This window comes from Hippoglossus stenolepis, chromosome 14 (genome assembly GCF_022539355.2).
Source record: "Hippoglossus stenolepis isolate QCI-W04-F060 chromosome 14, HSTE1.2, whole genome shotgun sequence".
Lineage (NCBI taxonomy): Eukaryota > Metazoa > Chordata > Actinopteri > Pleuronectiformes > Pleuronectidae > Hippoglossus > Hippoglossus stenolepis.
In genome coordinates this window covers 13078766-13105441 of record NC_061496.1, presented here as the reverse complement: position 1 = coordinate 13105441, position 26676 = coordinate 13078766, and the positions used below count along the sequence as shown (strand labels likewise).

Below are 26676 nucleotides of genomic sequence, written 5' to 3'. Positions count from 1 at the left end.
GATTATCTTATTGTATCTTAATTTAAATGCAGTTGGACTTGCAGGCAGCAGGTGGCAGCAGCGTCCTGGGAACAACGGGAACAACTGAGACGAAGAAGAAAGGGTTCCGGTGGCTCGGTGAACTTCCGCACTGAGGCAGGAACACGTGTTTTGTTTTCGTGCGGCTGCTGTGAGTCCTGACAACGTGTGAGATTCTGTGTTAGAGCTGATCGCAAAACAACAAACATGGGGAAGAAGCTGAAAGTCGGAAAGACGAGAAAAGATAAATTCTACCACTTGGCCAAAGAAACAGGTACAGTGTCACTCTCAGGAAACACAGCACGCCTTCAGCTTGATGTTAGCTTTAGCACACTTGCTAGTTAACTCGAATAACCCGGTGTTGGGTGTTTCTTTTTTCAGGTTATCGCTCGCGTTCCTCCTTCAAACTCATCCAGCTCAACCGTAAGTTTCAGTTTCTGCAGAAAGCCCGAGCCCTGGTGGACCTGTGTGCTGCTCCGGGAGGATGGTGAGCGACATCTCTGACACGAATTCATCATCTCACTGGGAACCATGCATGTGTGTTCACGTCCAACATGTGGGAACTATTCCATCAGCCCTCCTTTCAGAGTTCACTCTTTAACCAGATGTAGTTACAGATGATATATGACAAGCAGGAATACATCTTGTGTGATTTTGACATGTCAAAACAGATCTTTACTCTGATTTTAATCTAAACCCTTAATGTAAAGTCAATGCACCCCCCAGTTGGCAGATTATTAGGTACACAACAGGGGAAATGTGTTGTAATAAGTAAACATAGGCAAATATAAAAATAGTGATAATACTTACAATGTAAATAGGATAAATGCAATGTAAGAAGGATGAAAATACTGAGATTGCTCAAACAAAAATATTGAAATCACACAGATAATGGAAATCTTGTACAGTGAAAATCCAGTTGTTAAAGCAGCAGGCAGATCAGAATGAGTTAAGCAAGAGAATAAAAAATGTTTTAAAATAAAATAAAAAGCTGAGTATTTACATAAAATACCTTTCACTGTAGTGGTTTATACAAAGTGTAGTGGCACAGGATGATTGCACAAGAGAGTAGAAAACCCCAATGTACTTAAATATAAGGACATATTGTGATGGGCAAAAAGTTATTTTCCATTTGAAATATTGCAAATAGTATGGGTAGAAGTAGACATGAGATTACACCTGAGTTAATTGTGCAGTTAAGTCAGATTTCTGGAACCCTGCCTTCATGTTGTTATTTATATCAATGAGGGAAGGCTGAATATCAGAAACATCTCACTGTACAATGCAACACAGATCAGAAGCTCCACTAACCACAGTAAACTTGTCACATGGTTAAATCAACACGTCTGAACTTAATGACCTTCATGAATGCAGGATTTATTGCTGTTTTTGCCAAGTGCATTTGTAATCTTTTTCTAGAGAATCAAAAGAGCGATGTGTGTTGTGAACGTGACTAAAGACACTGATGATTACCTTTCTCCTTGTAGGTTGCAGGTAGCATCAAACTTTATGCCCGTGTCAAGTCTCATTATTGGTGAGTCTCATTTTGTCTTAGTTCAGTTTTCCAGACGTAATGATTCCCATCCACTTCTGTGGCTTCTGTGAATTATTTAATTAAGATCACATTTGCTTTCATCTGCCTTTTTAAAGTGTCAAAGTGTCGAAGTTTTCATATTCAAATGTCTTGTTTTGTTTGACCCATGGTCCAGAACCCAAATATCTTTAGTTTAACATCATAGAAAATGGCGAAAACCAGCAAGAAATTACATTTGAGAGGCTGGAAGGGAAAATATTCTTTGTAATTGGCAGATCAATGCACTCAATTGAATTTTGAAATAGTTGACAGTTTACTCTCTATGGATTAATTAGTTAATTAAAAAATTGTTTTAGCTCTAGTCTGATTTTATTTGTTCAGGAAAACTCTGTGATGAAGATGATGCAAGTGCATGTTTTAAATTGGTCTCCTCCTGTCAGGTGTTGACCTGGTGCCCATCAAGCCCATTCCTAATGTGGTGATGCTGCAAGAAGACATCACCACAGAGAAATGCAGACAGGTGAGTGGGTGAAATTCAAACAGTGATCAGTTTAATACAAGAAAAAGATATTGGATTTTTATTTTTCACATGTTCTTCACACCACACTACTCCTTAATGCAATGTACATGTACTGTTTTCAAAAGATTAGACTTCTTTAAAATCACATACTATATTCTAGATCTTCTTAAAATAGATTTTGTAAGTGAGATACCATCTGTCTTATACGCAGTCTATAAGAAAGCAGCTGCAGACTTGGAAGGTGGATGTGGTGTTAAACGATGGAGCCCCCAATGTGGGAGCCAACTGGTCACATGACGCCTTCACACAAGGTACGTACAGCTAAAGATTCAGGACATTAGACGGAAACAACCAAAAACCATAACAGACTCCAACACATACTATTGATGTCAGTGTTTTTTAAATTTATTTATTATTTGTCTTACACTGTAAGTCCCAACAGCCCATGAAGTAACAAATTGTAATAAAACATTTAATCATTTATCAACATTAAGTATTATTAGTTATTCTCAGACATGATCACAGACACAGGTCTCATCTAACGTTAGCAGCAGGGACACTGGGACAGTGTCATGTGACCACGTGACTGGCCTAACACGTCTACATGTTCTTCTCTTCACCTCCAGCTCACCTGACCCTCATGGCTCTGAAACTGGCTTGTGACTATCTGGTCAAAGGTGGCACTTTTGTCACAAAGGTCTTCCGCTCCAAAGATTACCAGCCGCTCCTCTGGATCTTCCAGCAGTTCTTCAAGAAGGTGCAGGCCACCAAGCCGCAGGCATCCAGGAATGAGTCCGCTGAGATCTTTGTCGTCTGTCAGGGTCAGAGACGGTTTATGATGACTGGATTTTAATATATTCTCTAAAGGGAGAGCCTATGTGTTTAAAAAAAACGTGTCCCCCTTCCAGGTTATCTTGCCCCGGATAAAATCGACAGCAAGTTCTTTGACCCCAAATATGCGTTTAAGGAGGTGGAGGTGCTGGCCAAAACTGTGAAGGACCTGATGCCTGTCAAGAAGCCAAAGGCAAGTTCCCTGCAGGGGATGAAGGAGAATTAGATGAGCACCTGTGAACAGCCTAGTTTTGGTTCATAAATTGTCTCCATTACTGACCAAGCAGTTCTTCTTCTATTCCAGGCGGAGGGATACACAGATGGAGATCTGACGCTTTACCACAGCTTCACAGTGACCTCTTTTCTCAGAGCTGAGAACCCTATTGACTTCCTGAGCAAAGCCAGTGAGGTGAGATATCTGCACGTTAGAGATTCGCAGTTCGGCCCTGACGACATCCGAATCCGCACGTTTGCTTAGCTCATCTGCCCGTCACCCACCCGAAGGAATTATCTTCTCAATTTAGAGACCCGCACCCGCATGAACATTCCACACCACCTCTACTGGTGATAATATGGTAACATTACACTTTAGAAGGCTGATTTTAATTTAATTCACATTTATTTAACTCGTAGGCACGTTGGAATTCGGAAGGTGATAAATAACTTGTGGCCACGAGATATGAATCTGTTCTTTACAACAAGACCTGTTCAACTGAACTGAAGAAGCCTTTTGCTTTCACTTAATCACATGATGTAGCCTCTATAATGAGCTTTAGTTTGACACTGCACTGACTCGGACTGATGTCACACTGTTGTGGCATGAGATCCACTTTCTTGGAATATCTGCAGCTTTCAACCACAATCGCATAATCCCCAGTTTCTCTGCTCTCATAGGGTTTGAGTAATTTGAGGGAAACAAGATGTGGTTAAATATCATGGAAACACCAGCTTAGTCTAATTTGAGTTGAGAATAATTTGTCAAAATCTATGCATTGAAGAGACAGAAAAATCAATCTTATTAAAAACTCTCCCATCTTGCCATCCTCACTCTGTCCTCTTCTTTCAGATCAGCTTCGATAACCCAGACCTGGAGTCTCACTCAGCCACCAGCATTGAGATAAAGGAGTGTTGTCGTGACATCAAAGTCTTGGGCCGTAAAGAGCTCCGGTAAGTCCCTGATCTGTCACCGCTCAGGTTTTAGTTTTTAGAAAACAACAGTTTGTTACACATCAAAAACTTGACGTGGAGTAGGAGGAAATGACCAATTAAAACATCCTTTAGCAGTTGTTCAATGCTGTTACTTTATTATTATTATGACAGAAATAATGCAGATAAAAATGATTGACTCAAGTATTTGTGTGTGTGTGTGTTCTGCAGCCTGCTGCTGAGCTGGAGGTCCAAGCTGCGGAGATTCCTGTCCAAGAGACTGAAGGCGGCCAAAGAGCAGGACCAGGAGCTCAAGTAAACAAGTCTTTATAGCATCTTCACAAATATCTACAAAACATAGTTCTGTCCTTGCAAGGATTTGTCTCAGCCGATCAAACATCCTCTCTGCTTTGTTTTTAGCTTAAGCTCTGATGAAGAAAAGTGTAAGTCAGACGACGAGCCCGAACAGAAGAAAGAGGTGGAGGACGACGATGAAAAGGAGGAGGAGGAGGAATTGGAGAAGAAACTGGCAGAGCTGAAAGCGGAGGAAGTGTCTGAGCTCAGACGGTATGACAAACTCTTTTTTAGTCTTTCCTGAACTTTCATCTTGTGGAAAAGTTTAATCAATTGATAAGTTATAGTCCAGTTAACACCAGAGATTTGTCTGGATTGTCATTTTGAAGAGTGTCTAAACAACACAACCCTCAAACCAGGTCGTAAAGTAATATTATTGCAGGTGGATTTAGTGAAAATGTCTGAAATCCTCCTCATCACTCTCTGATTTGATATTTCTCGAGAAAACAGATTTGTATAACTGTCTCCTCTTATCCTATCTGCTCCATCAGGAAGAAGAAGAAGCTGCTGAAAGAGCGGAGGAAGGTGAGGGAGAGAGTGGAACTGAAGATGGACCTGCCGGGCGTCTCCATCGCCGACACCGACGACACATGCCTGTTCTCTCTCAGCACCATCAAGAAGCAAAAGGTAACAAGCTTCCCAAGTTAACTGATGTGATCTCTGAGCTAAAGTCACTCGTTTTCTATGTAGACTTTAATCCATCAGGTTTTGTGAAGGTGCCACGTGTAGTTTTCTGGTTTTTATTACGACGCAGGATTTGTGGTCAGTGTGGTAACATCAGTTTTAACTGTGGGGTTAAACCTGGATAAATCACCATGGTAACTTACGCTGAACACCTAACTTGCTTTGCTGTGACGGAAATGAGATCCACTTGTGCTGTAATGATGGAGCAATGATATAAGTGTGTTGTGGTTCACACAGTAGGGGCATCACTTATTTCCCAAAGTTCATATTCATACAATAAAGACCTGTTAGAATTCAGATTATACAGACAGGAGGCGCATTCAGACTCTGAGGTAGTTTGCCTTGTGATCCAGCAGAGGGTGCTCACTGTCACTATTGAATACATTTGAATATATTGAATACATTAACGTGATATTATAGTTTGCGCTTTGTTTGTAGAATATGCTGCTATGACAATGCATGTGTATGTTGACCTTTCTTAGTAGAACAGGCCTCAGGTGGCCCAGGGGTCAAACTCTCTGTTTGGAGACCTTAATTTTTAATAATCAAATTTCAGTCACAGTAACCTAATCCACTTATTGACGTATTGTTTGAAGAACTTCACACTCCCCCCTTTTCCCGCCCAAGTCAAACTAACACTGAGAAGACTCTGAACCCCCACTAAACTTGACCTGCTCCAGTTTTCTCTGTGAAGCAGCAGAACTCTTCCCTGGTACCAATTTATTTTAACTTCTCTCCATCAGGTGCTGACTGATATATCCAAGGGGGACATGCAGGTGGCAGATAATCTACCAGATGAAGATGACGACCTGTACCTGTCTGAGGATGACGAAGACAGCGCAGATCAAATGTCCCTGGCCTCTGATTTAGATGACGAGGACATGGAGGAGGTGGAGCAGCGACAGAAAGAGCTGGAGATGAAGGCACCAAAGAAGAAGAAGTAAGTAGCTGTTCAGACCAGGAACTTTCCAACTGCTTAAAAACACGAGCTGCTGCTGTGGTTTCGATTTGACATCTCAGACACATGTGAGACGATTACTGCAACTTCATTGAGTCTTAAACTGAAAGTTAGTCCCACTCTTGTCCATTAAGACGTCGCCTCTGTCGATAGAATCGAATGATTATTTTATTAATAGCACGACAACACTGGATACTGGACAACACACGATAACACTCAGTGTGAAGCTTCAGTCTGAAACCTAAAATAATGTATTTGTGTTGAAAAATATCCTCAATATTAAAATGCAATACAAAGTCTATTATATCCAAATATATTCACTCAATAGCCTTCAACTTGTAATTGACCCTAACCCTCAATGTTTTGAAAGTAAATTGTATTGATATGTGACCCGATTCCCAGATTTGTTTGTTCTCATTTGTTTTCAACTGTAAACTGTATTAAATTCAGCAAACTTTAAAGCAAAGAGGGAATATTTGGCCCATGTTGCCACCATGTTCTGAAAAAAAAGTCTTAATTTCACATAGTTCATACCCCCAATAATTCCTTAATTTAGTTTTTGATTTGTGTATTTGTTTTTGCAGAGTACAGTTTGCTGAGGAAGAGGAGGATGAAGGGAAGGACAGTGGTCTGCTAGTGGAGCTGGAGGGAAAGGATGAGAAGAAAGAGCGAGAGACCAGCCTGTGGTTCAGCAAGGTTTGTTTCCCATAATGCAACACAACATGCACAGCCCTGGTGTTCTGTTGCTGTCGTCAGTGGGATGTTGACAGTTCTGCAGATTGATGTTATATTGCGACTGGTCCTCTGCTTCTTCTTTTACATCCTTAACGATCCTTCTCATGGTTTACACCGGCACATGAGGCGATTTCTGTGTAATGTCTGACCTTTGACCCCCCCCCCCCACCCCTCTTTCTCTGCAGGGCATCTTCTCTGAGATTGACCTGGAAGGAGACGCAAAGAGTGAGCTCCAACACACTGAGCTGCTCCAGAACAAACAGACAGGTAACTGACACAAGAATGATGAGAATATTAGTTCTCTTACATCTAGGAATCTTTGAAAATTATAAAGTTTTGGGACCTTTTTCAGGAAAAAGCCAAAAGAGGAAAGCTGAGGAGGAGGAGGCAGAGGAGGAGGAGGAGGCGGCAGAGGAGGCGGTGTCAGCTGCTGCTGCTGCTGCTGCTGCTGCTGCTGCTGCTGCTGCTCCTGCTGCTCCTCAGGAGGAAAAGGCGGGACCTTCAAAGGAAGCTGCGAAGGAGAGCGACTCAGACGACAGCAGCGATGATGAGAAGTAAAACCTCATGTCCTGTCCAATCTGTTTTTTTGTGAATGATATTAGTCGATGAGGAGAAATTGAATAGAATGAACAAGCTTAAATTCTATGTTGTAACAAATAACCAATGTACAAACAATTTACCTGCTTTTTTCCAGTGAGATTACCAGGATGAAGCAGGCTGCTGGGAAGTCAGGAGAGGCCGATGATGACCTCCAGGTTGTTCCTGTAGAGAGCACCAGTGAGTTAATTCCTACTTGTATAGGGTATATTTCCGATGAAATGTTCTGGAGAAACTACAGTTAAAACTAGACATGTCAGCGTAAGAAGCTTTTTAACCAAATGAATACATTTCAGTGAGAGTGTAACTTCATGGATGTGTGAATGTGTTGTGCCCCTCAGGTAAGAAAGCCAGGATCCTGGATGCTGAAGGCCTGGCCCTCGGCTGTAAGATCGCTACGTCGAAGAAAACAGCCAGAGACCTGATGGACGGCTCCTTTCATAGGTGGGTGGTGCTTCATAGTGTGCGTAGCTTCTGTCTGAGTCAAACTGTCTCACAAAGCAGGTGCTAATTTCTGTATATTTAACTGTCAATAAACCCACAATAAGACTGTGATCAGCAATCAATTAATTCCACTGACAAGTATCTAAACCCTTTTTTATTTTATTCTGTATCATAGATCTCTATTGTTGATAAACATGTATATAAATTATAGATATGAGTCTCAAGGTTGCTGTGGGTGACATTTTCCTTCATTATGGTGAAAATGGGACCTGTAGTTAATTATGAGTCAATCCTGCATAAACATCCTTCTACTGTAAATACTCACCAGTGTTCAAAATGTGTGAAAATACAAGGATCATGTATGATTGTGATCCAGTTTTAGAGGTCTTTGTGTTCAGTGTGAAGAATTTGCCCTTGGGATGAAAGATAATGTGATTTTCCTAATTACAAATATCTGTGACCAGGTGCTGCATGTATAACATACAACATCATTTTTGAAAGATATTCTTGTGGTTTTGCTTGGTTCATATTTAATACTTACCACACAGTCAGTTTCTACAAAATGCTCTTTACACTGATTAATATCTATTGCACATGTTGTCGTCAACACAGCTTGTTTTGTGAACCCACCTCAGTCAGTGAAAATACTGGATTTAGTTCTTAAGCAGTAAAATAAACCTATCAATACCTACACAGTATTGTTTTCACTTATACAACTGTCTGCTTCTGCAGGTTTGCTAGCTCTGACGAGCCATGGGAAGTACCCGAGTGGTTTCTGGACGATGAACGTAAACACCGGAAGAAGCCAATACCCGTTACTAGAGAGATGGTGGAGGAATTCAAACAGAAATGGAAGGAGATCGATGCCCGGCCCATCAAACGAGTGGCTGAAGCCAAGGCCAGGAAGAAGAGGAGGGTAAGTTGAGGATGAACCCACAATGATGTGATTTAAAGGTTAAAGATTATTTAAGTCTTTATAGCCGCTAGATCTCTATTAAGATGCACAAAAAAACTCAAAGTATTTCTGTGGATCTTAATTTGTCAGTTTCTCTGTGACTTTTCCAGATGCTGAAAAAGATGGAGCAGGCAAAGAAGAGGGCGGAGGCAGTTGTCAACACAGTGGACATCACTGAGAGGGAGAAGATGGCTCAGCTAAAGAGGTATGACGTTACACCTGTACACCAAGTCAATTATAACTCCCTTTAACTGTTAATTTTAGGAATAATAAAATCTCAATTTTCTTTTCTTGTCTTTTCCGCATACTATCAGTATCTACAAGAAAGCAGGCATCGGGAAGGAAAAGAGAGAAGTCACATACGTCGTGACCAAAAAGGGAGCCGGCAAGAAGGTGAGCCGGCCCCCCGGCGTCAAGGGAGTCTTCAAAGTAGTAGACGGTCGAATGAAGAAAGACCTGCGGGGGACGAAAAGGAAAGAGCAACGCGATAAAGGGGGCAAAGGAAAAGGGGCAAAAGTCAAAGGAAGATCGCCAAAAGGTGGCAGAAAGAAGGGTGCAAAATAAATTACGTCCTTGCAGAACTGCCTTTCTATCTAAATAGTAGACATCGCCTGGGCTCGTGTTGCTGGTGAGCATTTCTGGAGCTTTGTGTCCCACAGTTCAGCTCCTGTATCATGAACAGAGGCCAAAATTAACTTTGGCATTTGATGTGATTGCCGTCTTTTCAGGAAATCTTTGTTGAGGTTCCTTAAAAACCCTGCACACTTGATCTATGATGCGAGGTTGTCCCAGTGCTGATGTTTTTATTTGTCTTTCTGAAGATGTAAATTATGCATCCTCAGCTCCTCAAATAGAGCTGAACTGAAGTTTAACTCTACAATAAATGTGTTCATTTAAGTATGTAAATATTACAGACACATCTTTGCAATAAATATGTTATTTCAGTATCTTTCACGTGTCATTTGATTATTTTGCCTTTCATCGGTGTGACTCAAATGAAACTGCCAGTGCAAATACACAAGTTGTATTGGTGACTTAATATTAGATGGAGAAAATAGAATCAGGCATGTGATCCAGTATCCAAAGTGTGATTAGTGCCTCGCTCCCAATGCAGCAGATAGTTTTTGGTTCACAGGCAAATAAATGTTCGATTTAAAAAGAATTCAATATCGGTAAGTTAAAATTTTCCACCTGCTAAATAGTTTCTCATTCAATACAAACATTCAATGAAACTACACAGACAATAGGGAGCATGACAACTTCCACCTCACATGTATTCTGTTAAGTTTTTGTCTTCAACAATAGTCGCTGTCCCAGAAAAAAAAAATATAAAGGTAAAAGAGTGACTGACTACATTCCCCATGAGCCACTGCGGTGTGCAGGTTATCCCTGTGATGTGGCGCTCACTTGTAGTTGTAACGATGAACAGTTGTTGTGAACAGCAGGTTGACATTTACTTTAGATGAACGTGTGTTTGTGAAGCTCAGTGTGAGTCTGTGTGAGTTTAATTTCATCTTTCACTCGGAATCTTCACGCGGGAGTCAGGTGAGTGTTTGACTGGTTTCACTTTCGTCCACCTGAACGTCCACGTTAGCTGGTTAACTAAAAAACACTGGTTTAGTTAGAGGAGTGGTTAGTTATGAGTGGTGGGTTAAAAGAGGTTTTAGTTATAGGGGTAGTGGGTTAAAGGAGTGGTTCGTTATAGGGGTAGTGGGTTGAAGGAGTGTTTAATTATAGGAGTGATTAGTTATAGGGATAGTGGGTTAAAGAAGTGTTTAGTTATAGGGGTAGTGGGTTAAAGAAGTGTTTAGTTATAGGGGTAGTGGGTTAAATAAGTGTTTAGTTATAGGGGTAGTGGGTTAAAGAAGTGTTTAGTTATAGGGGAGTGGGTTAAATAAGTGTTTCGTCAGAGGGCCGATTAGTTTAAGGAGTGTTTGGTTACAGGAATGTTTAGTTTAAGGAGTGGTTATTTAGAGAAGTGTTTAGTTTAAGGAGTGGATGGTTAGAGCAGGGGTTCCCAAACTTTTCAGCCCGCGACCCCAAAAATAACGTTGCCAGAGACTGGCGACCCCCACCTACCCTGGATGTGGTATCCCAGATACAACCTCGCATCATAGGTCAACAAAGAAAAAGGAAAAAAATGGTTTTATTCTAATTTCAACTCATATTTATGTATATATTTATACAATAATGGGTTAAATATTCCATTTAAAATTATTTTTAAATTGTATTTGTTTTTTGGATGGCATCTCGCGACCCCCGGGGGGTCGGGACCCCCACTTTAGGAACCCCTGGGTTAGAGGAGGGATTAGTTTAAGGAGTGGTTAGTTAAAGTGGGGATTAGTTAGAGGAGTAATTATGTATAGGGGTACTGGGTTAAAGGAGTGTTTAGTTATAGGGTTACTGGGTTAAAAGAGTGGTTACTTAGAGGAGTGGTTAGTTATAGGGGTAGTGGGTTGAAGGAGTGTTTGGTTATAGGGGTAGTGGGTTAAAAGAATGGTGGGTTGAAGGAGTGTTTATTTATAGGGGTAGTGGGTTAAAGGAGTGATTAGTTTAAGGAGTGGTTAGTTAGAGGAGTGATTAGTTAAAGGAGTTGTTGGTTAAAGGAGTGGTTAGTTAGAGAAGTGGTTTGTTAAAGAAATGGTGTGTTAAATGAGGGGTTGGTTAAATGAGTGGTTGGTTAAATGAGTGGTTAGTTAAAGCAGTGGTTAGTTAGAGTCCTCTTCTCTCTGTCAGGATGGTGCTCGCTCTGCTGGTGTGTAGCCTGGTTCTGGTCTCTGCCGTGGGGCAGCAGGCGGACGATGACTGGGTTGACCCGTATGATATGCTCCACTACGACTCAACCTCCAAGACCATGAGGAAGCCCAGTGAGGTGAGCTGATGTTTATCTGTCTGCACATTTCTATTGTCCTGAATACCCTGAAGCTGTTCTGATGTTTCTGTGATGACACCAGAAACATGTTGTTATGTGTCTGTACCCTGCAGCCAGCTCACTATGATAACGTGGCAACCAAGAGAAGAGAGTACACAGAGGATCAAAGAATCAAATACTGTTGCCCAAAATGCTAAAAAAGAATGCTAAAAATGTAGGTTACTTATTCCCATGTTATCCGCATTGTCTATAAAGATGGATGACATCAGAGCCCCCAAAGTGAAACTGCCTGCAGTATAGTTCATTAATGACAGCTGAGAATGACTCACAATTGGACAAGACAAAACACAGCACAACCAACTTACAAATTAAAAGTGTATTCAGCATATTGCCCCTGTTGGAGCTATTTACTGTTTTCTATAGTGTTTAATAGTTAAACATTTGTTTTGTTTCTTCTTTTTGTTTAAAGAGTACAATAAGCCAGATTATTGCTTTTAGAATTATTATTTTAATTATATTTAGTTAGTTTTGTTAGTTGATGCTTTTGTTTTGAAGGTACTAGGCTCCAGGTGATTTTATATACATGGGTTGGTTGGCATAGGCAGCCGGGCACCAGGATGGGTTTATGGTTTTTCACCAGGGCAAGAGAGACAGCAATTTGTTTGCAAAATGGAGAAATGAACCACACAAAATGTGACGTCTGCCTGGACAATGGACTTATTCAATAAGATGAACTCCTCAGTTGCCTAAGTTAGATTTTTTACTCTTTTGCTTTTTCAAATTAAGTTAACAATACAAATCACCACTACAGGCCCCATAGAAAGAAAAATGGACGACATGACAGCTCCCCAAAAGTGAAGCCAAAGCATTTTGGTACAATCCCTTGTACCAGATGAACCAAACTAACAAGTACACCTCACAGACAATGCTTTTAGGTCTTATCACACTGATGTTTGTTCAAGTGCTATTGTGTGTATCGATGGGACCTCGCTAACACAACTGTAAGTTACCTAAAAAATAATGAGCAGAGGCGTCTGTAGACATCACAGAGACTGTTCTTCATCCTTTAACCTCAAAGTACAAATTTAAACCCTCCTAAACCAACATCTGCCCTTCTGACCGTCCTGTAGCAAGACACTGAATCCCTATGGCAAATGGAAAAGCTGCTTTCATTAAATCAGACAGGCATCACAGATATTCTGCTTTGGTTTTATTCAGATTGAAGAACAAAAGAAGAAGATCTCACTCCTCTCAGGTCAGCCAACATGCAACCCAGTGTTCAAGAGATTCCTCAGCAGGCTCCTGAGGGAAATGCAAAGAGTCGGTTTGGTAGGTGTTTCTTTTTAATCAGTTCTTCAGTGATGAAATAGAAAGAAGGTGTAGTTTGAATAAAGTAAAAAACCAGGACATTGTCATTTTAACTCACCTGTCCCTTTTCTCCCCAGCCCACTGACTCCTCAGACGCTATCTATGATGCCAAAGTTGGAGTTTCTAAACAAGCCATCGCAGAGATTCAGACACTTCTGGATGGTGAAGGAAGCTTTACAACTGGTCCTCTTGACACTGCCGTCAGTCAGATACTAGTGAATCTTAAACCACATGACTATGAGGCCTGGAAGTGGCGTTTCGAGGACAGTTTTGGCGTGGAGCTGGACACACTATTAAAGGTGAGCTCATTCATTAATCTTTGACATGACAGCTCCCCACAGCTTTGAAAGGCTTCACTTATGTGCTATCTATGGAAAAACACTGAGTGTCACTACAGCTGTGACGGTTACCGCCTTACCACAATCCCACGGTCATGTGATGCCTACGATTTGAGCTCATTACCATCATCACCGCAATTTTTTCCCATTTTCTGCTGGTGAGAGAGAGAGAGAGAGAGAGAGAGAGAGAGAGAGAGAGAGAGAGAGAGAGAGAGAGAGAGAGAGAGAGAGAGAGAGAGAGAGAGAGAGAGAGAGAGAACCCCAAGATAAATTGACCGCAGTTCTTTCTGCTTTTGTTCCAGATGGGACTGTGTGTTCTGGTCATGATGGCCATCATCTGCACGCAGCTGTGGTCGACCGTGTCCTGGTTCATGCAGTTCACTCGACTCCTTGCGGTCTGCTTCTTTGTCAGTCTTCCCTGGAACTGGTTTTACCTGTATAAGGTGAAGAGCTCCTTCAGTTCCATTGCTGTGGTTGCAGCTGTTATTCATTGTTTGTTTTTTGAGACTATTCAGATCTCTTAATGCCGTTACATTGTTTTTGTCCAGATCGCCTTTGCTGAGCACCAAAACAACCTGTTGAAGATGGACAGTGTAAATGAAAAATGCTCCGGCATGAAGAAAATTGGTTGGATCGACAGTATAAAAGGTAGGTTGATAACAAGAGGAACATGTCGTGTCTCAGGTGTTCGTAAAAAACATATTCCCTAAAACTTTCAGCTTTGTGAAAATGCAAAATTTTCTTGTATGTTTTACAACATCTGTTTAAAAGAATAATATCAAAAATTACAGAGATTTGGCTGAGCTATAATGCAGACTGACCAAACAATCTGTGGCTGAGTGGCATTGTGGGTAATGTAGGCACCAACATTTGACAATAAAGAAGAATGTTAGGAATAAAATATATCATATAGCTGGATCTGCTGCATCAAATCTCTCTTTAATCTGTCCATTGTGAACCTGATCAAATTTTGCAATGATAAATGGATAAAAGGAATGCTTGAAACTAGGGTACGAAGTAGGGTACGTTTCTATAGACTGACTTCTTTTTGCAGTGGAGTCGCCCTCTGCTGGTCATTTGAGAGAATATAGGTTTCAGGCATGTCTCCATTGGCTTCACTTTCCAGACCTGAAGTCTACGTCGGTTTTCTTATAGAGTTTCTGGTTATATGAAGTTTTTTAAATAAAAAATCCTGTTACGGTCATTGATTGAATTGGAACAGTGAAAATAAAAGTTGCGGTCATATTTTGTTCCATATATCAATCCTTTCACCTACACTGTCCCCTTGTTATATCATCCTAAACGGCTTTGCGGTTTAAGTATTTTGTTAAATGTAAGATCTACTACACCTCACTCTCAGCTGCTGTAACACACTGACTCACTGGTTGTTTTTTCTTGCAGAGTGGTACAGAAGCACCTGGACTCTTCAGGATGACCCCTGTCAGAAATACTATGAACACCTCATTGTCGACCCCATTCTGCTGGTACCTCCAATTAAGGTAGGTAGATGCTGGTGTGTCAAAGACTTGAAATAGTTAAGACAATTCCTATTAATTCTTGTTTTCAAGACATCAATACGTAGAAGAACCAAAGTGTTGCATTTCTGCATTAAGAGTCTTATTTTTCAGCTTTAAGGCCTCTAGTGAAGTATGTTGTATAAACTTGGTCCCATTTAACACTCCTGTCCTCCGAACCTAAATATTTTAAATCTATATTTGCTTTCAATGTTTATATTTGTGTGCAAATGAAAAATCTGTCACATTTTTAATCTCCCTCTCTGTGTAGGCGATCATCGTTACCATCACATCTTTCTTTACAGAGCCAATGAAGCACATTGGCCAGGGGATCAGTGAGTTTCTTCGGGCCCTCCTCAAAGATCTACCAGTTACCCTGCAGATCCCTGTTCTCGTCACACTTGTTGTCATCATTGTGGTAAAGACAATCTAATAAATTCTCTCTGACACATGAGTAACACAATAGATTAAATCAGATTATATTTCTCTATATATTGGTGTATTCATTTGATTCCTCTGCAGGTATTCGTGTATGTCAGTGTGCCGGCAGCCTTCCTGCATGGCATCATGGCACCTCTACGCCAACAGGGTCCAACTCCTCCTGGGCTCCAACAACCGCAACAGCAGCCTCAGGCAAGGATCGCGGACCCTGACCACTTAGCAGGCAGGGATACACAACAGCAAGGTCCAAGGCAGCAAGCGGACGATGGCAGGGCACGCAGGAATCCGGTTCATCAGCGGCATCCCAACAGATCCAGGGAGAAGAAGGGCCGGGTGGTTGTGGAGACACTGCAATCAGCTGCCAGCAGTGAGGATGAGACAGACACTGAGCAACAGGAGGAAAGACCTGAGGCAGAGCAGAATCCGACCGAGGAGTCAGATGCAGAAAACCAAGTGGAGAACAAAGAGGAGCCTGAAGAAGCAGGTGCCAACAGTGTTGCTGCTCACACAGCCCAAGCAAAAACCAAAACCACGCCCAAGGCCAAACCAATGAGAGTGAGTGAGAATCGTTCCCAGGACCAACACAGTGGAGACGATGCGGCACCCAGATCTCAGCCGGCAGGAAACTGCCTTCACATACTGATATCAAGGGGAGTTCTTCCAAAAAAAAAAAAAACTCTAAATATCACACTTGAGACATATGATAGTTAGGGCTGCAACTAACGACTATTCTGACAGTCGATTAATCTATCGATTATTGAAACAATTAATTGACGAATCGGATTATGAATCACACAAATTCTCAATTGCTCTTATTGAGCCATCAGCTTTTAAATTTAGCTTTAGGCTGTTCGCGGCATGTGATGACTGAAAACAAAGACAATAAAGATCGATACTTCATTCAAAGATGTCTTTTAATAAACTTTGCTGCATATTAGGCTACTATTGATACAAAAACAAAGAAAAATCTAGTTTTTGTCCATTTAAAACCAAGGACAGGCAAAGTGCTAATGTAAACAAAGGTACATGGAAAGTAGCAGCAATAAAAACATCAACAGTCTTCTTCGGAATGCATAATTGTGATTTAAAAAGACGTTTGTCAGGCAATAGGATAACATTACGCTTTTAAACTCGTTAAAAAAAAGTTTTTAAAAATCTACATTCAAACCATATTTGTGTAATTGATTCTAGAATCCTGCACACAGGTATTGAGGGAGTTGCCAAGACAACTCCGTTTATATAGCAAGCTAGATAACAGACTATCTTACCGAGGCGAGTCTGCATCGTCTTCGTTACGATGTCAAACGTGCCTCCTCTTCAAATGCTCGTGCATAACGGACGTGCTCCCATGGAAAGCAAGGTCCGCCTTACAAATATTGCAGGTAGTTTTTTTTCGGGCTATGTTAAGGGTGAAATTCTCCCGTACTTTTGACTTTCTGGTACGCGATGGTGTTGCAACGGACACCGCCATTGGTCTATGTTTTGTCGCCATTGCACATGCGCGACTTTCAGAGATAGGAAGGGAGCGAGATGGCTCACTCCTCAGCTACTACCATCAGCAACGACGTTTAGTTCAGCTGCACGGCACGAAAAACACGCGCTATGACGTAACCAACGAATCATCGACTATTAAATTCGTCGGCGACTATTTTTGTCATTTTCTGTGAGAAACTGCTTGTGCAAAGCTTAGACTGTAAATAAAGATGGATGACATGATGCCCTTCCACTGTAGAAAAATGAAGCTAAAATATCCTGGATGCAGCCGCCGCCATCTTTCTCTTTCGGTGTGATTTGGAGTTAGTCTGTGTTTTCCAGGTCCCACAGATACACACTCGACCAAATCCTGAGTCAGTCTCAGTTGTCAATAATGGTGTTTCCTCCTCTTTGTATAGCTTCAAATAACCTATTACAACGGAAACTAACACTTAACACATCAGTGTGAAAATAACTACCTAAAATAACAGAAACCATCTTTTTGGAAAATGTATTTGACGTGTACTTTTTAGTGTGTTCCATGTCTCAGCCATTAACATGGACGAGGCAGGGTGTATGAAGTATTCTGCAGCCAGCCACACGGGCGCGATCAAGATGATTTGGCTTCACTTTTGGCGAGCTGTCATGTCGTCCATCTTTATACGCAGTCAAAGTGTGAGAGGATTGCTGATAGTACCGTTGGGTGCAAGGGAAACAGTTGTAATTAGTGAATTTCATGAATTCACAAGTCAATCACTGATTTCAGTTGAGACATATGTTAATATAAAAGAATGACCCTTCTCACAAATTGAAAAATAAATAAGCCGCGATGTTTAAATCTGCATTAATCAGGTGCTGCAGCTTTACAGGTTTACTCTCATGACTCATCGTCATCTCTTAACACCTCGGTTTTAAACCCTCTGTTCCCTGCCGGTCTAGCATCCAACAGTAGTTTCATAGGTGACCAGCGGGTGAACTTAGTGGAGCGTTATTTGCTGTAGATTCCACATAAAACTTTATGAGGTCATCATTTGTCCATGTTATATGTAAATGGTCACAGGTCCACTTTGTATGTATACCTGACAAAATGTGTTTGTACGGATCTAACTATAAATGGATGAATCTCCTCGACAGCCTCTCATCAGTTGACTTAAGTCTCAGCGGATGTGTTGCTGAGGACGAGAGTTTTCCAGGGTTGTGTCACGCTCCAGCTGGACAGGCACTTGCTATTTTTATATTTATTTTCCAATTTACTTCCAATCCTTTATTGAAGTAATTACAAGTGTATTAGTAACAAAACACCTCATGTCTGATATCAAGTATTTCATTGTGAAAGAAAGTCCTGCCCTAAGGTTATTACTGTGTGTCTTCTGTATGTGGCTGCACCTTCACAGCAAGTGGAAGTTGTCTATTTGATCTGTTAACTGTATCTTTGATTACATTTTGCTTGTAATTTTTATACTTTACATGTATTTTTATTACATTTTTATATAGAATACACGTATACTTCCACCTCACATGTATTCTGTTAAGTTTTTGTCTTCAACAAAATAGTCGCTGTCCCAGAAAAAGAAATATATAAAGGTAAAAAAATGATTCCCGTGACTGACTACATTTCCCATGAGCCTCTGCGGTGTGCGGTCCCTTCCGGGTCAAAGGTTATCCCTGTGATGTGGCGCCCACCACTAGTTGTAACGATGAACAGTTGTTGTGAACAGCAGGTTGACATTTACTTTAGATGAACGTGTGTTTGTGAAGCTCAGTGTGAGTCTGTGTGAGTTTAATTTCATCTTCACTCGGAATCTTCACGCGGATGTAGCGGGAGTCAGGTGAGTGTTTGACTGGTTTCACTTTAGTCCAGCTGAACGTCCACGTTAGCTAGCTAACTAAAAAACACTGGTTTAGTTAGAGGGGTGGTTAGTTATATGAGTGGTGGGTTGAAGGAGTGTTTGTTTATACTGGTAGTGGGTTAAAGGAGTGTTTATTTATACTGTAAGTGGGTTGAAGGAGTGTTTAGTTATACTGGTAGTGGGTTGAAGGAGTGTTTAGTTATACTGATAGTGGGTTGAAGGAGTGTTTAGTTATACTGATAGTGGGTTGAAGGAGTGTTTAGTTATACTGATAGTGGGTTGAAGGAGTATTTAGTTATACTGATAGTGGGTTGAAGGAGTATTTAGTTATACTGGTAGTGGGTTGAAGGAGTGTTTAGTTATACTGTAAGTGGGTTAAAGGAGTTGTTAGTTATATGGGTAGTGGGTTGAAGGAGTGTTTAGTTATACTGTAAGTGGGTTAAAGGAGTGTTTAGTTATACTGGTATTGGGTTAAATGAGTGTTTAGTTATACTGGTATTGGGTTAAATGAGTGTTTAGTTATACTGGTAGTGGGTTAAAGGAGTGTTTAGTTATAGGAGTGATTAGTTTAAGGAATGGTTAGAGGAGTGATTGTGTTTAGGGGTACTGGGTTAAAGGAGTATTTAGTTATAGGGTTACTGGGTTAAAAGAGTGGTTACTTAGAGGAGTGGTTAGTTATAGGGGTAGTGGGTTGAAGGAGTGTTTGGTTATAGGGGTAGTGGGTTAAAGGAGTGGTGGGTTGAAGGAGTGTTTATTTATAGGGGTAGTGGGTTAGAGGAGTGGTTAGTTAGAGGAGTGATTAGTTGAAGGAGTGGTTAGTTCAAGGAGTGATTAGTTTAAGGAGTGGTTCGTTAAAGAAATGGTGTGTTAAATGAGCGGTTGGTTAAATGAGTGGTTAGTTAAAGCAGTGGTTAGTTAGAGTCCTCTTCTCTCTGTCAGGATGGTGCTCGCTCTGCTGGTGTGTAGCCTGGTTCTGGTCTCTGCCGTGGGGCAGCAGGCGGACGATGACTGGGTCGACCCGTATGATATGCTCCACTACGACTCAACCTCCAAGACCATGAGGAAGCCCACTGAGGTGAGCTGATGTTTATCTGTCTGCACATTTCTATTGTCCTGAATACCCTGAAGCTGTTCTGATGTTTCTGTGATGACACCAGAAACATGTTGTTATGTGTCTGTACCCTGCAGCCAGCTCACTATGATAACGTGGCAACCAAGAGAAGAGAGTACACAGAGGACCCCAGCCAGGCCGAGCTGGTGACGTGCAGAAGTCAAGTAGCGGATCTACAGAAGAAGGTGGCTGTGTTCCGCATCAAACAACATGAATCAAATACTGTTGCCCAAAATGCTAAAAAATGCTTAAAATGTAGGTTACTTATTCCCATGTTACCCACATTGTCTATAAAGATGGATGACATCAGAGCCCCCAAAGTGAAGCTGCCGGCAGTATAGTTCATTAATGACAGCTGAGAATGACTCACAATTGGACAAGACAAAACACAGCACAACCAACTTACAAATTAAAAGTGTATTCAGCATATTGCCCCTGTTGGAGCTATTTACTGTTTTCTATAGTGTTTAATAGTTAAACATTTGTTTCGTTTCTTCTTTTTGTTTAAAGAGTACAATAAGCCAGATAATTGCTTTTAGAATTATTATTTTAATTATATTTAGTTAGTTTTGTTAGTTGATGCTTTTGTTTTGAAGGTACTGGGCTCCAGGTGATTTTATATACATGGGTTGGTTGGCATAGGCAGCCGGGCACCAGGATGGGTTTATGGTTTTTCACCAGGGCAAGAGAGACAGCAGCTTGTTTGCTTGTTTGTTTGCAAAATGGAGAAATGAACCACACAAAATGTGACGTGTGCCTGGACAATGGACTTATTCAATAAGATGAACTCCTCAGTTGCCTAAGTTTGACTTTTTACTCTTTTGCTTTTTCAAATTAAGTTACCAATACAAATCACCACTACAGGCCATCCTTCAACCTCAAAGTACAAATTTAAACCCTCCTAAACCAACATCTGCCCTTCTGACCGTCCTGTAGCCAGACACTGAATCCCTATGGCAAATGGAAAAGCTGCTTTCATTAAATCAGACGGGCATCACAGATATTCTGCTTCGGTTTTATTCAGATTGAAGAACAAAAGAAGAAGATCTCACTCCTCTCAGATCAGCCAACATGCAACCCAGTGTTCAAGAGATTCCTCAGCAGGCTCCTGAAGGAAATGCAAAGAGTCGGTTTGGTAGGTGTTTCTTTTTAATGCTCTTTTTTAACATTAATCAAACAACATTCTGCTTCAGTGATTAAATAGAAAGAAGGTGTAGTTTGCATAAAGTAAAAAACCAGGACATTGTCATTTTAACTCACCTGTCCCTTTTCTCCCCAGCCCACTGACTCCTCAGACGCTTTCTATGATGCCAAAGTTGGAGTTTCTAAACAAACCATCGCAGAGATTCAGACACTTCTGGATGGTGAAGAAAATGTTAGAACTGGTGCTCTTGACACTGCCGTCGGTCGGATACTAGTGAATCTTAAATCACATGACTATGAGGCCTGGAAGTGGCGTTTCGAGGACAGTTTTGGCGTGGAGCTGGACACACTATTAAAGGTGAGCTCATTCATTAATCTTTGACATGACAGCTCCCCACAGCTTTGAAAGGCTTCACTTATGTGCTATCTATGGAAAAACACAGTGTCACTACAGCTGTGACGGTTACCGCCTTACCACAATCCCACGGTCATGTGATGCCTACGATTTGAGCTCATTACCATCATCACCGCAATTTGTTCTCATTTTCTGCTGGTGAAAGTTACAGGAATGCATATGCAGGGTTTTTCCTCACCGATAATTATGCTTTCAGATAAAATTCAAACTAAGGCTTGTATTGCAAACGTTAGTACTTTGTTTATGCAGAGAGGAAATGTACAAGCTTAACGTCTGGTGCACACTAGATAACGTTTAGAAAATCCACCTGAAGCTGAAATACAGATCTTACTTGTAATGTAACATTAAAGCAGATTTCACAGATAGTTATCACAGTGATCATACAAGATAAATTGACTGCAGTTCTTTCTGCTTTTGTTCCAGATGGGACTGTGTGTTCTGGTCATGATGGCCATCATCTGCACTCAGCTGTGGTCGAGAGTGTCCTGGTTCGTGCAGTTCACTCGACTCTTTGCTGTCTGCTTCTTTGTCAGTATTGTCTGGAACTGGTTTTACCTGTATAAGGTGAGGAACTCCTTCAGTTCCATTGCTGTGGTTGCAGCTGTCATTCATTGTTTTTTGAGACTATTCAGATCTTTTAATGCCGTTACATTGTTTTTGTCCAGATCGCCTTTGCTGAGCGCCAAAACAACCTGGCGAAGATGGACAGTGTAAATGAAAAATGCACCGGCATGAAGAAAATTTACTGGAGCGACAGTCTAAAAGGTAGGTTGATAACAAGAGGAACATGTCGTGTCTCAGGTGTTTGTAAAAAACATATTCCCAAAAATGTTCAGCTTTGTGAAAATGCAAAATTTTCTTGTATGTTTTACAACGTCTGTTTAAAAGAATAATATCAAAAATCTTTGAGATTTGGCTGAGCTATAATGCAGATTGATCTCACTCTCAGCTGCTGTAACACACTGACTCACTGGTTGTTTTTTCTTGCAGAGTGGTACAGAAGCACCTGGACTCTTCAGGACGACCCCTGTAAGAGTTACTATGAACACCTCATTGTCGACCCCATTCTGCTGGTACCTCCAACCAAGGTAGGTCAAGATGCTGGTCAGCTCAGACTTGATTGCTGTGTGTCAAAGACTTGACATAGTTAAGACAATTCCTATTAATTCTTGTTTTCAAGACATCAATACATAGAAGAACCAAAGTGTTGCATTTCTGCATTAAGAGTCTTATTTTTCAGCTTTTAGGCCTCTAGTGAAGTATGTTGTATGTCCTCCTGACTTAACTATTTTAAATCTATATTTGTTTTCAATGTTTATTTGTTTTCAAATGAAAAATCCCTTACATTTTCAACCTCCCTCTCTGTGTAGGCGATCTCCGTTACCATCGCAACTTTCATCACAGAGCCAATGAAGCACATTGGCCAGGGGATCAGTGAGTTTCTTCGGGCCCTCCTCAAAGATCTACCAGTTACCCTGCAGATCCCTGTTCTCGTCACAATTGTTCTCGTCATGGTGGTAAAGACAATCTAATAAATTCTCTCTTGACACATGAGTAACGCAATAGATAAAATCAGATTATATTTCTCTATATATTGGTGTATTCATTTTAATCCTCTGCAGGTATTCGTGTATGTCAGTGTGCAGGCAGCCTTCCTGCATGGCATCATGGCACCTCTACGCCGACGGGGTCCACCTCCTCCTGGGCTCCAACCACCGCAACAGCAGCCTCAGGCTCAAATCCAGGGGGTCGCGGACCTTGACCACTTAGCAGGCAGGGATACACAACAGCAAGGTCCAAGGCAGCAAGCGGACGATGGCAGGGCACACAGGAATGCAGTTCATCAGCGGCATCCCAACAGACCCAGGGAGAAGAAGGCCCGGGTGGTTGTGCAGACACTGCAATCAGCTGCCCGCAGTGAGGATGAGACAGACACTGAGCAACAGGAGGAAAGACCTGAGGCAGAGCAGAATCTGACCGAGGAGTCAGATGCAGAAAACCAAGTGGAGAACAAAGAGGAGCCTGAAGAAGCAGGTGCCAACAGTGTTGCTGCTCACACAGCCCAAGCAAAAACCAAAACCACGCCCAAGGCCAAACCAATGAGAGTGAGTGAGAATCGTTCCCAGGACCAACACAGTGGAGACGATGCGGCACCCAGATCTCAGCCGGCAGGAAATCCGCCTTCACATACTGATGTCAAGGGGAGTTCTTCCAAAAAAACCCCTCTAAATATCACACTTGAGACATATGATAGTGTTTCTTAACTGTGATTAAACACCATATTTGTTGTTTTTAATGCTTCAGCATCACACATTCACTAAATGGATGGAGAATATTTACATGCTTCATACATTGGTAAATGAGTATTTATTTACTAGATTATTGATTTTGTCCAGTGGTTTTACTTGTTGGTTTGGTGATAGCTGTTGTAGCTTGTGTTCTGTTAGTAAACTGAACACTGTAAACTATGGGCTCTGTAACCAGAGATGTTTTTCCTTTCCTTTTTCCTCATCAGTATAGTTGTAACAAGTAACAAAGAATTTTTATTCCAGTGCATGTGAGTAAATTGAAGTTATCATTTAGTTTTTAGAATTCTATCACCATTTATGGACCTGTGGTTGAAGCAAATAATCTATAATACGATACTATAATAATGTAAGTTATGTCAGACGGTGTCATACATGTAGGAAATCAAACCAGTAAGATGCTACATTGCTAAAAATCAATCATTTTATTTACTCAGTAAAATGTAAATGACTTAATGTATCTCACACATACTTCCTGGTCGTTTAAACACTTTAACGTTATATATTTCTCCCCTGCAGGACCTGGAGGCCTCCGCAGGACACAGGACCTCCTCTGTCTCTGAGACACACGTTGAAACTCTGGGAGTTCCAGTTCAGGAGTCGTGCCCAGTGCCTGAGGAGTAGACTGTATCTGTATCATCTGTGTTTAGTGACAGACAGTAGTGAGATGTGCAGCAGCAACATTTTTAAGACCAGCCAATGTGGAACCACACCAGTAGTTACCAACTAACTTTATCTTGCTGATGCACAGTCAACCAAATGGGCCTTTCCTTGAGATGGAGCACCAACACAGTTTTGGTGAATCTTCTCATTATTTCATGATGATTTTGACAAAGTGTTCCTCGGTCAGAGAGAGCGGCCAGATTAGTGTGTGTCTTATCTGTCTCACTGCTAGTTTTCTCTAGTTTGAATTTAAAGATAACAAAGGGTCACATAAAACCTGGCGGTGCAATCAACGACTCATGAGTTTGATCTGAGATATTTTTGTTGTCATTCATTATTTTGCTGAATTAATTTTTGCTGAGCAGCAGTGATACCTATTTTAGTTTTCTGTGAGAAACTGCTTGTGCAAAGCTTAGACTGTATATAAAGATGGATGACATGATGTCCTTCCACTGAAGAAAAATGAAGCTAAAATATCCTGGATGCAGCCACCGCCATTTTGCTCTTTCGGTGTGATTTGGAGTTCGTCTGTGTTTTCCAGGTCCCACAGATACACACTCGACCAAATCCTGAGTCAGTCTCAGTTGTCAATCATGATGTTTCCTCCTCTTTGTATAGCTTCCATCTTTATACACAGTCAAAGTGTGAGAGGATTGCTGATAGTACCGTTGGGTGCAATGGAAAATGTAATTTGTGAATTTCATGAATTCAGAAGTCAATCACTGATTGCAGTTGAGACATGTTAATATAAAAGAATGATCCTTCTCACAAATTGAAAAATAAATAAGCTGCGATGTTTAAATCTGCATTAATCAGGTTCTGCAGCTTTACAGGTTTACTCTCATGACTCATCGTCATCTCTTAACACCTCGGTTTTAAACCCTCTGTTCCCTGCCGGTCTAGCATCCAACAGTAGTTTCATAAGTGACCAGCGGGTGAACTTAGTGGAGCATTATTTGCTGTAGATTCCACATAAAACTTTATGAGGTCATCATTTGTCCATGTTATATGTAAATGGTCACAGGTCCACTTTGTATGTATACCTGACAAAATGTGTTTGTACGGATCTAACTATAAATGGATGAATCTCCTCGACAGCCTCTCATCAGTTGACTTAAGTCTCAGCGGATGTGTTGCTGAGGACGAGAGTTTTCCAGGGTTGTGTCACGCTCCAGCTGGACAGGCACTTGCTATTTTTATTTTCCAATTTACTTCCAATCCTTTATTGAAGTGTATTAGTAACAAAACACCTCTTGTCTGATATCAAGTATTTCATGATCACATCATTAGAAATATGGTTTTGTACGCACACTGTAAAACCTCAAATCTTTAACTTCATATATGTGTATGTGTTATTATAGGTGGCGCAGTGGGGCAGTGGGTAGCACTGTCCCCTCACTGACCCACGGTTGTGGGTTAGAACTTCTCAGTGGATTTGGCATGTTCTTTTTGTTGCATGTTCTGAATTTGTTTTAATAATGTATCATGCATAGTGTGACGAGTGGGAAACCTACAACTCGGTGAAAACAGGGAAGAAACAGCACAGATTAGAAGGGAGCTTTGTTTTTTTAGTTTTCTTATGTTGGAAATGTTTGAGTTCTATCTGGCAGTGCCATTACAATACAGAACATATCAGTGGTGTTTCTGTTAGTGATCAGGTTGAAGTCGGTTTACAGCAACTTGTGTGCAACACGTGTTCTTTCAGTCTTCATGTCCTCTCACAAGAAACACAAAAAAAATGTAAGTCTATAAAATCCATGTAGCAGCTGCAAGTGACAGTTCATTTAAATCAGAACATACATATATCAAATTATTCATTTGGAACATATGAAATAAAGGAAAACATCTTGAATGCAGAAGAACATCTGGCCAACAGTGCTTCACAACCAACACTCAGGTCATTAAGGCACAGAGACAGTTGGACTCTTTTATTGTGTCACTATTTAGAAGAAGCTGAACACTAAAGAATTTACATTTTTCTTGTTGATTTTGCCATATTTGTCGCCGATTTTAAAATGAAAACTATTTTGCAATATAAAATAATTATGAAAAACAAATGTCTGTGATGAATTTTTGCTTTGCTCAGCATCACTGCCATAGTTTAATGCCCGTTCACATACACACGCATCAATTTGCAAAGAACAGGACAACATCCATTTACCACTTTAACGGACACAACCTGAAGTATATCCACATATGTCACTTCAATATTAAACTAAAGTCCTTATGTGATGATCAGCCTGTTCTTCTTTGGTGTTTAATAATAATATTAACATACATACTACTGATACTACTACTGCTACAACCAATAATAATGATAATGATTATACTGATAATATTGGTAATAATAATAGTATCAATAATAATATTAACATGAATAATACTAGAGTCTCTACGGAAGCGTAT

General features: G+C 40.9%; 2 protein-coding genes across 2 annotated transcripts; both read left to right on the top strand.

Annotated features, from left to right (window-relative positions):
- The first annotated feature begins 100 nt into the window (after positions 1–100).
- Positions 101–9725, top strand: ftsj3 (FtsJ RNA 2'-O-methyltransferase 3). Its single transcript, XM_035177183.2, has 21 exons — positions 101–292; positions 400–505; positions 1506–1552; positions 1993–2072; positions 2284–2383; positions 2699–2893; positions 2981–3096; positions 3208–3312; positions 3970–4070; positions 4281–4364; positions 4470–4616; positions 4895–5030; positions 5831–6027; positions 6630–6741; positions 6966–7047; positions 7133–7334; positions 7475–7557; positions 7719–7821; positions 8554–8737; positions 8887–8981; positions 9091–9725. The coding sequence occupies exons 1-21, from the start codon at positions 226–228 to the stop codon at positions 9338–9340; spliced, it is 2592 nt and encodes an 863-aa protein (XP_035033074.2). The 5' UTR covers positions 101–225; the 3' UTR covers positions 9341–9725.
- Positions 9726–10199: 474 nt separating this feature from the next.
- clcc1 (chloride channel CLIC-like 1) lies at positions 10200–26327 on the top strand. Its single transcript, XM_047342975.1, has 20 exons — positions 10200–10321; positions 11513–11648; positions 12867–12977; positions 13094–13315; positions 13657–13797; positions 13903–14002; positions 14756–14853; positions 15140–15286; positions 15391–16015; positions 18482–18611; positions 19572–19707; positions 19821–19928; positions 20768–20878; positions 21023–21244; positions 21725–21865; positions 21967–22066; positions 22292–22389; positions 22672–22818; positions 22924–23502; positions 24127–26327. Exons 2-20 carry the CDS (start codon positions 11514–11516, stop codon positions 24229–24231), a joined length of 3456 nt encoding a protein of 1151 aa, XP_047198931.1. The 5' UTR covers positions 10200–10321; position 11513; the 3' UTR covers positions 24232–26327.
- The last annotated feature ends 349 nt before the right edge of the window (positions 26328–26676 follow it).